The 12,533-nt window shown below is 43.2% G+C and overlaps 1 protein-coding gene across 1 annotated transcript in view; it reads right to left on the bottom strand.

The window, feature by feature from the left end:
• Positions 1-11,460, bottom strand: part of SOGA3 (SOGA family member 3) — a 74,593-nt gene extending 63,133 nt beyond the window's left edge. Inside the window, exons 1-3 of the mRNA XM_033938691.1 lie at positions 11,346-11,460; positions 1,678-2,577; positions 1,009-1,233 (exon numbers count right to left, since the gene is read on the bottom strand). Coding sequence (XP_033794582.1) covers positions 1,009-1,233; positions 1,678-2,496 — 1,044 coding nt within the window. The 5' untranslated portion in view covers positions 2,497-2,577; positions 11,346-11,460. The remainder of the gene's footprint in view (positions 1-1,008; positions 1,234-1,677; positions 2,578-11,345) is intronic.
• Between the last annotated feature and the right edge of the window lie 1,073 nt (positions 11,461-12,533).

Genomic DNA, 12,533 nt, shown 5'->3' with positions numbered 1-12,533 from the left:
ATAAAGGTGTACTGTACTCTCTGAGAAACTGAAAAATCTCTGAAATTAGGAATTGAAATGGTTCAGTTTGCACATATTTAAAACATGCCAGCAACAACATCAATCATTAAGGCTTCAGCCTTAGCTACTGAATTTTCAAAAGCATTTTTATCAAAATTACCTTACCTAAATACTTTAATTTGGAAATTTTTCATTTAGTCACTTCATACAGCCAATGATAAGACATATTGGGCCTTGTTGGCTTGGAAGTTTTAAGGGTTTGCGAAATAGAATGTCAAAATAAAAAGATTAGCATTTGGAATATAGATTGGAACTGAGGACGGGGGTTAGCATAGCCAAATGAGAGCTAGTGAAATCCTCAGTTTTAGAAAGTACCTAGGACAGGGGTGTCCAATGTCGGTCCTCGAGGGCCGCAATCCAGTCGGGTTTTCAGGATTTCCCCAATGAATATGCATTGAAAGCAGTGCATGCACATAGATCTCATGCATATTCATTGGGGAAATCCTGAAAACCCGACTGGATTGCGGCCCTCGAGGACCGACATTGGACACCCCTGACCTAGGAGAATGTCTTGGGGAGTGATGCTCCTAACATGTAGGAAGAATCCTACATGGTTTGTTAAAGATATATAGGAAAGTAGTTTCTTATTTATTTAAAAAAAAAAAATTTCAGAAAATTAGTGGTACCTGCTATTAACTACTGTGGTGTCATTTTTCAAGAAAGGACCAAAAAAAACCACCTCTCACCCCAAACCCAAAACAAACAAACCGTGAACTGGAACAATTTTGAAACATGAGAATGAGCAGTAGCATCAGTTAGGAAGCTAGGGTTGAAGCCCACGTTTAGAATTACTGCTAATAACCCTTCTTAATGTTGCCATATGTGTATAAGTTACAGGCCACTGACTCTGCCACTAAGAACCGCATTTCCTTGCCCTGGAGCAGACCCATCCGGCCTCGCAAGCCGCACCTTTCAGGCAGAAGCCTTGGGGGGAGGGGAGGCCTTTACCTTGAGGTCTTGCTCCATGCTCCGCAGCAGCTCGCCGTCGATCTCGCCCGTCTGCGCATAGCGCGCCCTCTTGCGCTCCGCCTTGCGGAGGCGGTACTGCAGGATCCGGCAGTTCTTGTTGGCTCGCTCCAGCTCGTGGCGCATTTCCTGCAGCTGACAGGCATCCTCCTCGAAAAAGCTGTCCCGCATCTCGTCCATCTCCGTCCTCATCTCGTCGATTTCGTTCTTTTGGGTTGAGCAGAGGCGGGGAATGAAAGGAGGGCTTAATGTTAATAACGTTAAAAAAAAAAAAAAGAAATAAAACGACGTGAATAGAAAGTGGCAGCGCAACACTGAAAATACAGTAAGGCACATTGCCATCGTTACCACCCTCCCCTCACCCCCAAAACATACACCTAACGCGTCCTCTGCACAGGGGAAAAAAAAAAAAAAGAACGAGATGACGAAACACACCCTGCGCAAGAAACACAATATTTCTCTCAGTTACTCACAGGCCCCCGCCGCGGGCTTTTACCCTCCCATTGTAGAAGAGCCTTGTCACATTTAATCTAGGTACCTACACAAAGAGCATTAACTGCTCACACAACGGGTTCAAATTACAAGCAAAGGTCTTAGATTTCCACCACGGATCCTCGCCCAGCGCTAGACTATAAAGCGTTTAGTGCATACCTTCAGGGTTTCGTTCTCCTCCCGCAGTTTCTCCACCTCGCTCTGCAACTGCTGCTCCTGTGGGGTCAAGGGATCGTCCGTCCCCTCGGACTCCATGCCAGCCTCGGGGGGCTCCGACTCTCCGCTTTTCGTGTGCATGTTTTTAGCCTTTTTCTGGTGAAACTGAAGTAGCTCAGACTGGAGACATCCCTCCTTCCAGTACGCTCCGCTGCTGCCTCCCGCTTGCCGGGGTCTCTTCCCTGTAGAAGAGGAGGAGGTGGAAGTGGAGGCGGCGGCGGCGCCCCCCTCCCCTCCGCCAGCGCCTCTCTGGGAGCTCTTCCCTTTCCCTTTCCAAATCCCGGCCGCGCCCTCGTTGGGAGAATCGACGGGGGTGACCGGCCGGATCTGCTCCGCTTTTGCGGGCGCTGGATCCGAGGATTGAGGCTCGGCAGGTTCACGCTGCCCCTCCACTTCTCCCTCCTCCCAGAGTCTCCTGCCGGCCTCCGCCCTGGCCGCGCCGCGGGGTTCAGCACCACCGCTGCCCTGGACAGCTCCCGGCGCGATTCGCGGCGGCTGCTGCTGCTGCTGCTTTTCTCCGCTGCTGTTCCCGGCGCCCAGAGCTCCGGCCTGCTGCCGGCTGCCCCTGCCTGAGCTCTGGCGGGCGCCGGCGTTGATTTTGGGGGCAGCCTGTGATCTGCCCGTCTGTCTGCCTGCGTTCTCTCTGGGTCTAGCCGGTGACGAAGCTCCTTGTTTTTTGTTGCTGTTGCTGCTGCTGCTCCCTTCCGGATGCAGGCGAGGCTCGGCAGCAGCAGCAGCAGCGCCACCCACTGGCTGGTTCATGATGTTATCTTGAAGAGCAACGACAGGTGTACAGATATTGAGGTCCAGAGATCTTCTCCATCACAAAAGTCATCCTCTGTCCTAGGTAGGGGTGGGGGTAGAAGAAAAGACACCGGATAAAATTCAGTCATAGACAGATATCAATAAATAAAAATGCAGTAATCTCTAAGAGAACATTTAGGATACTACTTTTCCTAAGTAATATAATCCCCATGGGGGATTGCATCTTTCTAATGTTAAATAGTCATAAGAACTTAAGAATAGCCATACTGGGTTAGACTAATGGTCTATCTAGCCCAGTATCCTGTCTCCACAGTGGCCAATCCAGGTCATAAGTACCTGGCAAAAACTCATGCTACTCATCCCAAGGCAAGCATTGACTTCCTGCATGTCTGTCTCAATAGCAGACTATGGACTTTTCCTCCAAGAACTTGTCCAAATCTTTTTTTTTAAACCCATCTACATTAACCACTGTTACAACATCCTCTGGCAACAGTTCAGAGCTTAACTATTCTGAGTGAAAAAAAACACATATTTCTTCCTATTGATTTTAAAAGTATTTCCCTATAATTTCATCCAGTGTCCCCTGTAATTTTTGATGGAGTAAAAAAATTGATTCACTTGTACCCATTCTATACCACTCAGGATTTTGTAGACTTCAATCATGTCTCCCCTCAGTCATCTCTTTTCCAAGCTGAAGCTGAAGAGCCCATTTGGTGTTTTACAACACATGGGTTGTAAGGATAATCTTACAAGTTTCATGCATGTTTTCTGAGTGTATGATTTACAGATGGGCTGGCCCAACCATTAGATAAACCAGGTGGTCATCTAGGGCAAAAGCTTTAATCAAAGCAAAACAATACATCCTCTCAGCCACACAAACTCAAAGAATCATCAGTGCTTTCTTTTTCCTGCAGAAAGTATGGAAAATTTTCAAATAGCTCATCTGCCCTTTTATATGGCTTTTGGACATTGCCAATCCAAAAGCTGACCACATGGTCCAAAAGTATCCTCAACAGAATGTCATAAAAATCCCCCCCCCCCCCCCCCCCGGATATCAAATCATGAAGCTCCATGGCCAAAATCTGTTTCAACTTATTCAACTTCCATATCAACAGGAACTGACTTATCGGGGTAAAAAAGCCTCAGAATGTGGAGCTTTATACCCAATTCGGATCTTAATTGTGAGTAACTCACTTGCTCCTGCTCACGTTCTTTGTTTTATTTTATTTTTTTACTTTTAAAACTTTATTGTTTTAAACACAGTCTCTTTTATGACTTGTAGCAGTGTGTCCTAAATGCAAGAGTTTTAAAAGAAAAAAGAATATAAAACAAAGAAAAATATAAAATACACTTATAGGGTTTTTGCCTGTGATATGAGCAGGAGCAAGTGAGTTATTCACAATTAAGACCCAAATTGGGTATAAAGCTCCACATTTTGAGGCTTTTTTACCCCAATAAGTCAGTTCCAGTTGGTATGGAAGTTGAATAAATTGATACAGATTTTGGCCATTGAGCTTCATGATTTAATACCAGTGAGGGATTTTTATGACATTCTGTTGAGGATACTTTTGGACATTGCCCTCATAATGTACAAAACAAAGTTTAATATGTCAGAGTATGATGTCCAAATATATGTTTTTACAAGATTGTTCTGAGTACTGATGTTAGAATTAGCATGAATTTTGGGTTTATTTATCAAAATCTTGGGGGAAGGAGGTTGCTAGGGGGCACAAGGCTGAAGGTTTGCCTAGGATGTCCAATATTCTTGCACTGGCCCTACAGATGAAAAACCAAATCCAGACCCTTCAGTCACATTAAGATGCCTTTATTCAACATTTTTCATTGTTTTGGAGGCTAATACTGCAGTTTTGATTGAAGGCCTCTTTTTCTGGACTAGCTAGGTTTCTTTATTTTGCTTCTCTTCATAATTTGAAGCCTGTTGGAAGAGGATTTAATGATGGCTCAGATTTGCCTTGCTTTTCCTAGTAATAAGTGAGTAGGAAAATTACTTATGGGTAGTTTCTTATTGGCTTGCTTGATAGCAGTTGATTGCCTTCCTTACTTCTTGTCTATTGTATTTTATATTTGCATTTTTTTTATTGACTACACTGGTTTTGGTTGCATTTTTTATTCTTGTGTAGCTTTTTTTAAATAAAGTGTTCTGTCATCCTCAGAATATGCATGCCTTCCTTTTATGCATGCCTTCCTTTTTGAATAATCTCTGTTTTTGTGGCAGACCTCCAAGTACCTACAAATCCAAAATGTGGCCCTGCAAAGGGTTTGAGACCACTGGCTTAGAGGGAACAGTGGTCATCCCCCTCCCCCCAAAAAAAACCTAGAATGGTTGATCTCACCCCTGAAAACAAAACTTGCAAGGGATATAATGACTGATATGAACGTTCATGTCTTGGCAAATGAACATTTATGTTGTCATTTTCTAACAAGGATGTGGCTCTGCTGCCACATTAATGTCATAACATAACAATATGCTTGAATACTGTAGCTACCTCTCAGTTCTGTGCGGTTTACAGAGTAAAGATACTAGACAATCATAGTGAATTTCAATCCATTAGTTAAAAGATTTATCAAACAAGTATGTTTTTAACAATTTTCTAAATGCCAGATAGGTGCTGGAACTTAATATAGAATTACCAAGATGTTTATCCCATAAACCGACCTGATACGATAGAATTCTGCCAAAGAATCATTTGTAAACACATCCCTCGATAGATGGAAAGTCAAATATCCGCGAACCCCATGCAGGGCTTTTTCTATTAACAAATTCGAAGTGGTTGTGTCCCTGTTTTTCTCCATTTGCATAGACAAAGCATAACTAACCCCCTCTTTTTATTAAGGTGTGCTAAATGATTAGCGTGCACTAATCGAATTAGCACACGTTAAACGCTAACGCATCCATAGACTAACATGCACGCATTAGAAATAAATAGCAATTTTAGAACAGGTGTCTCATGCATATTTAAAGGAAGCATGTTCTGGGTGTGGCTTGGGATGCTCTTCAAATTATATTTATATTTCCAAAGTTTAGAGCAGTAATACACATATATTACTAACCCCCTCCCCTTTTAGAAAGCCACAATAGCGGCTGCTGCTGTAGTAACTGCCCTGAAGCCCATGGGGATTTAAAGGGCTTTGGGGGGTTTGCCATGCGGCTGCCATTAGCGCAGCTTTGTAAAAGAGGGGATAAATTTCTCCTTTTGCACTTATGTATCTGCTTTGAGTCGTACATAACTCTTGCCAAATTTCTCATTAGGATCATTCAAACCTACTAACTGCAAAAAGTGAGACTTTATCAGTTACTCATTGACTTCCAAAATCCATTTCCTGTGACATAAGGGGCACCAATTGTATGTATAAGTACCAAACATCATCAGTTACACATTCATGTAGTGCTATTTACACAAGATTCCTTAATGTCACTTTTTGAATTTTTTTTTTTTTTTTAATAAAAATTACTATTCCAGTTTTGTGTGGTACCAAATATACATTCTTCTGTGGTGTTTTTATATATTATTTTAGAAAAGGCTCTTATGTTTGTTCAATCTTTACTAAAATACTAGATGGTTTGTTTGTTTTTTTGAATGGATAGATTTAAAATATCTCAAATCAATATTGTTATGTTGCAGTCAGTGTTCCTTGTAAATACTGGCCTTGGCTTTTAAAGATCTACCTAAAATTCAGTGCTGCCTGTTCTCTGGATATTAGACCTCATTATCCAGGTCGATTGGTGACTGCAGCTTTCTTCCAGATAATGGAGGAACTCAGCACAATGATTTTATTGATATCTGGAGAATTTAGGACAGACTTTTTCTCCATCATATCTTAGCTGGATACCAGTGCTCAATATTGTCTTATCTCTGGATAAATTCTAGCTCCACCCAGTGGTGTAGCGAGCTGGGGTGTGGGTGGACCACCCCAGACACCATTTTGGTGAGGGCACTGTCACCTTTCCTCCTCCCTGCCCACCCAACTCTTCAAATCTTTGCCGGCAGCAAGCAGCATATCCTACCTGCTGCTCACATTGGCCTCAGCTCTTCCTCTGAGATCACTTCTTGGTGTGGGACCAGGAAGTGATGTCAAAGGGAGAGCTGAAGCTGGCACGAGCAGCAGGCAGGAGATGCTGCTTGTTGCTGGTGAAGATTTGAAGAGGTACATGGGGGAGGGGGAGGTGCATGCAGTGGGCGTGCTGGGGAAGAGTGTGGGAATGGGTGCCACCTTCCTTTACTACATTACTGGCTCCACCCATGCTCTATCTAGATAGCTCCCAGACAGTCTGCCTGGATTTCCTGTAGTATTATGCTGTGGAGAATCCTTTGATTGCTCTAGCTGCATTACTTATTTGGGTAGCAGATGAGTAGTTTTGAATTTTGAGCCCTCTGTTTTTAACTTAAGATCACAAACACAATATTATGCTCTTTATCAACCTGCTCACCATTATCCATGTTTGTCTACACCTTCAAAAAGAATTGATAAGGTAATCCTTCTCTTTGCTAAATCTATGTTGAGTCATTCTAATTAAGTCATGTCTCTCTCTATGGATAATATTGTGTATTTTAGAATAACTTCTAGCATTTTATTCAGAACTGATATCAGCCCTCTGGTGTATAGTCTTAAGGAATGGATCATCCCTAGAGCCTTTTCTAAAGATTGGTTTTACATTACCACTCTTCAGGTACTGTGACTTAAATAAGATAGATTACTCCCCCATTCGCTTTTTGCTTTGAATGTATTTGAAAATTGTTAACATTATTTTTTTTGTCGTATTGGTCGGCTTCTTTTCAAAGTCCTTGTGTGCTTATTCCAGAATTTCTCTAGTTTCTGTTACTGTTTTTTTGTTTCTACTAAACTTCATTGGGAAATTTATTTCATGCACCAGCCACCCTATCCATGAAGAAATATTTTCCAGTATTGCTCCTGGGTTTATGGATGTGTGTGTGTGTGTGTGTGTGTGGGGGGGGGGGGGGGGGGTGGGGGGGGGGTGGTTCACAATAGGCACTCTGATTAAGGTCTGTGGTCTAATGCTTAGGGCTAGACGTGTGTTGATGTGTTAATGAGCATAATTTCATGTTCAATCATATTAATGCAGTTTAATGTGCATTCAGGTACAAATACATGTGTTATACAGAAATGTGTACTAGTAAATATAGTCCCTGCCTTTGGTATACCAGAATTCATGAGTAATGGACCAGTAAATAGGATCATGGGTCAGTTTTGCCCCCAAGGTCATAGTTTACCCACTCTAGTTCTATAACAAGGGTGTCAAATGTCGGTCCTCGAGGGCCGCAATCCAGTCGGGTTGTCAGGATTTCCCCAATGAATATGCATAAGATCTATTTGCATGCACTGCTTTCATTGTATGCTAATAGATCTCCTGCATATTCATTGGGGAAATCCTGAAAACTCGAGTGGATTGCAGCCCTCGAGGACCGACATGTGACATCCCTGTTCTACAGCATTCTTTCCTCTGTAAAAGATTTGTTTCTTGTGGATTAGTTAAAGCTCTAGAAGAGGTCACAGTATGAGGTTCCAGAATCAGAACCCCATCCACTGCGCTTCACTATTTCTTGTGCGGCCCTTACAATATCTCAACGTGTCTAACGCTATATTCCATCACACGGCTCTTCTGCAGTTAACCTTAACCTTGCTCTCCCTGACATCTCTCTTAACATTGTAAGTGATATTGGAGCGCTCCATCTTCCACAGAACCCATCCGATAAAGCTGGTCTACAACTTCCTGCCCCTTGAGCTGTCCTTGTTTTTCTGCTCTTCTTTTCCACGCCAATTTTTTTAATGAATTTATTACTGCCACCCATATCTGTCAATCGCTGGTCAGAAAATGTATGCTCTTTTCTTTGTCCATTTATCAGACTGCCCTCATCATTATGGGGTCCTTGTACTAAACTGTGATAAGCACTACTAATGTGTGCTTACCACAGGTTAAAAATCCACTTCCATGGGATGCTTGATCACGCCCCACGGTAGTATTCAGATTAGTGCATGCTTCCCTTGCACTAAAAAATACTTTTTATTTTTTAGCACTGGGTGTGTTTGGGTGGGGTGTGTGTGTGTGGAGAATAGGCATGCCCAGTGTTAATTGGTTAAACATTGTTGTGCACTGATAAGCATGTGGTTAGCACAGGAGCCCTTGCTGGCTAGAAAATCGCATGATAGATGGTATATTGAATAACAAATAAACTTGGAAAATAGGTTTTGGGCTCCTTTCACTAAGGTGCGCTAGAATTTTTAGTGCACGCACGAAATTACCGCGCGCTGCACCACGCGGTACGCTTCTAGAATAACGCCAGCTCAATGCGGCAATTTAGCACGCGCTATTCCGCGCGTTAAGGCCCTAACACACCTTTGTAAAAGGAGCCCTTTGATAAGGGCTCCCGCACTAATGGCCACACACTAATTGGGAAATTAGGGCATGGCCATTCATTGAGAAAATGGAAAATGCAGCCATTTTACAGCTACACTAAAAGTAGCCTCAGCACACGGGAGACTCACATACCAGTCATAACACAGGCCACTTTTTAGCACAGCTTAGTAAAAGGGCCCCAGTGTGTTGTGTTGCATATTCAAAGTGTTAGAGGCAAAGTCAACTGCACATCCAGTTTTCAAGATTGTGCCAACAGAGGAATGTTCTGGAAGACAATATGGTGAGTGGGAAGGTGGAAAAGTGCCTGAGAGATAATGTTATAGACCAGGGGTAGGGAACTCTGGTCCTCGAGAGCTGTATTCCGGTCGGGATTTTAGGATTTCCCCAATGAATATGCATGAGATCTATGTGCATGCACTGTTTTCAATGCATATTCATTGGGGAAATCCTGAAAACCCGACTGGAATACGGCTCTCGAGGACCGGAGTTCCCTACCCCTGTTATAGACCTATCCAGTTGAAAGGATTTAGAGCAGGTCTGCCCAGGTCCGGTCCTCGAGATCTACTGGCAGGCCAGGTTTTCAGGATATCCACAATGAACATGCATGAGAGAGATTTGCCTGCACTTCCTTCTTGGGATGCAAATCTCTCTCTCATGCATATTAATTGTGGATATCCTGAAAGCCTGACCTGCCAGTAGATCTCGAGGACCGGACTTGGGCAGCCCTGATTTAGAGCAAAGGTTCTCAACTTAGATCACACCCAGCAAATTAGAGAATGACATGGGGACAAATTTTCCCCCATCCCTGCGGAAACTCATTTTCCCGTCCCAGCGAGTTCTTCTCCTGTCCCTGCCCCATTCCTACAAACTGTGTCCTCATCTGCACAAGCCTCAAACACTTTAAAGGCTTGTGCAGTTAAGGCAGAGCTTACAGGAAAGGGACAGAGACTAATACAAATCTATCTCAGGCATATTCATTATGTGTGTGTGTGTTCCAGGGATTTGGGGTTCAAAACTACTGGTATAAAGAGAATTGGGCCTGTGAATTAGCTTGCAAAACCTTCAGCTCTTCAATGGTGTAGTGAAGGTTTACTTCCCTTTTCACTTTTCCATTGTTGAAAAAAAAGCAAAATTCGTGTAGAAATTAATTTTTTTTAAAAACAACCCTGAAAGAAAATGATCTAGAAAGATTCCTTCTCCCTTTTTCAAGAAATGTCAAAACCATAAGGTCCCATTTTATGTAATTTACTACTGCTCACTCCAAGCGTATACCTATAGTCAATTTATGTAAACTTAAAGCATCAACCTTGCAGAAGAGCAGAATTGTAAAAAAAATAAAAAGAGGCCTCTTAATTCCCTGTTACTGGCGCAGAGCAGGGCATCTTTTGAAGATGGGTCAGCTGAAGATTTTACAGGAAATCGATCAATTAAGCTAGCAAGACAGCCATATTGAAAACAACTGAAAAAACATATACGCCTCCTCAAAACCAAATTTGACAGGCCAAGGCGGCACGCAACTTTTCCCAATTTGACTAATCATTCAATATTATCTGGAGTTTACTGTGATTTGACCTAAGACGCCAGGCAGAGGTAGAAATTCCCATCTTGCTCCCAACATTAAAAAAAAAAAAAAAAAAAGACCAATAAATGAGACTCATTATACAACTTCCCGCACAAGGACATTTCTACTCATTTAAAAATCCCTTCATCTTTCTTAACTCTCCGGCCCTGAGTACTTATGGTACTCCAAAAATCGATGCCCTAAAAGGCTCCTGAAATTACTGCAAGCAATAAACAATGAAATCAGCAAATCCTTTCATGCGTCTGATCTGAGCCTAGCACTCATAAACCCCCCCCCCCCTCTCCCTCCCCCCCGATCTGTCAAACAGGATGAAAGAAGATGCACCTGCTAGGGATGTTCTATGCTCTATATAATAGTAATAATAATTTAAAAAAAAACACAAAAAACTTGAAGAGATCGGTATGCGATTTTTACCAGGTGGAAAACTCCTGTGGACAGAGCAGAGCCCCCCTCCCCCTTCCCTTTTTCCCATCAAGCGTGGATAGTGAGAGGCCCGGATCAATGCAGCTCTGCAGCTTCTTCTCTATCCACCCCCCCCCCCCTCCCTCCGCAAACCGCTGCAGAGGCAGAGAGAACAGTGGTTTCCACCGGTCCCCGGGCACATTGCAATGGAACATTGAACTTCATCGTCGCTAACTTCCCAAAGAGCTCCGCGTCCTCCCTCCCCATCAAGCCGCCACCCATTCATGCCCCTATCCTCGCCTGCCACCCAGCCTTGTGCTTTCCTGGCTTTTGCCTTTGTCTTGGGGAAAGTTTCAGATGCGGTAGGATTTTCTGGATTATATATCTTTTTTTTTGGAGGGATGGGTTTGGAGGGTGCACCTTGAATCCCCTTTTCCGCTGTGAATAGGAAGAGCTTCTACTCACCCTTTTGTCTGCTGCTGGCTTGGTCGGCTGCTGCCGGGTACCAGCAAGCACCGCACCGGCCCCTCTCCCTTGTACTGCAATATTCATGAGCTGACCTCATTGTGCTCTGTGGGAGGAGGCGGCAGAAGAGCAGGCCAAAGCCAGCCCAAGAAAAAGACAGATCGAGCCACACCCAGACTCAGCGCAGCCCTTCCCCCAATCCCCAAGGTGCAGCTAATAACTCTTATCATAGGAGGTTAGTCAAGATCGGGGGGAACTTGTTGGTAGGCCAAAAAAAAAAAAAAAAGTGCTTAGGGGATTTGCTTTCATCCTCTGGATGAGTCACTGGCCGCTTGGTCTGTAACAACTATTGCACAGATCTGGTCCTCAGTTGTTGAGCGTGGCCCTCGCGTTTTGGTTTAAATTCCGTTTCTGCTGATGGGTTTTAAATGGGAGTTTCCTTGAAACAGAAGCAGAAGCTTCCTTTATGTTTTAAATGGTCGTTCCTTTATCCAACTGCTTCATTTGCACCAGTTATACAATGGGATGTTTTATAATCCAGCATTTATAGTTAAGTGCACCCTTTAAGTGAACCAAGTCGAGCTCCTTTTGATATTTTAGGTTATAGTAGTGTATTTAATATGGTATGGAGCCCCTTGGCATAATTTATTGAGTCACAATAGCTGTCATGCACCTTATCTTGTATTTATATTTCTTTATTAGTTTTATAATTTTGACTATCACAATCAAAATACAAGAAAAAATATCATGAAAAAAAGAAAATATCACTAATCCAAATAATTCAAGGTAAATTTTGTTTACACAATATAGTTGGTCTACTATCAAATAGAGACGGAGCTGAAGTTGCTGAAATTTAACATACAAATTATATAACCAGGAAAATCAAAAGGAGGTTCAATTGGGGAAGGGGTAAAACACGGACCTCACAGACCTTGCGGATCTAAAACCGCACATCCTTAAAAATCCGAGGTCCGTGCATTGACAAGTCCGCCTTCGCTTTCCCTGGAGCTCAGCTAAGGCCCCCGGCTCCCTCGCGGACCTCACAGATCTGAACTGCAAGTCACATCCTTAAAAATCCGAGGTCTGCGCCTCTTTTGAGGCCCCTGCCACTTTTAGTCTGGCTCTGACAGAGCTCTATGACAATTTAACTCTGACGGATCCTAATGCTTAAAAGTGGCAGGGACCTCA

Source organism: Geotrypetes seraphini, chromosome 3 (genome assembly GCF_902459505.1).
Source record: "Geotrypetes seraphini chromosome 3, aGeoSer1.1, whole genome shotgun sequence".
Lineage (NCBI taxonomy): Eukaryota > Metazoa > Chordata > Amphibia > Gymnophiona > Dermophiidae > Geotrypetes > Geotrypetes seraphini.
Note: the sequence above shows the minus strand (reverse complement) of the source record. Positions and strands in the feature narration are given on the sequence as shown.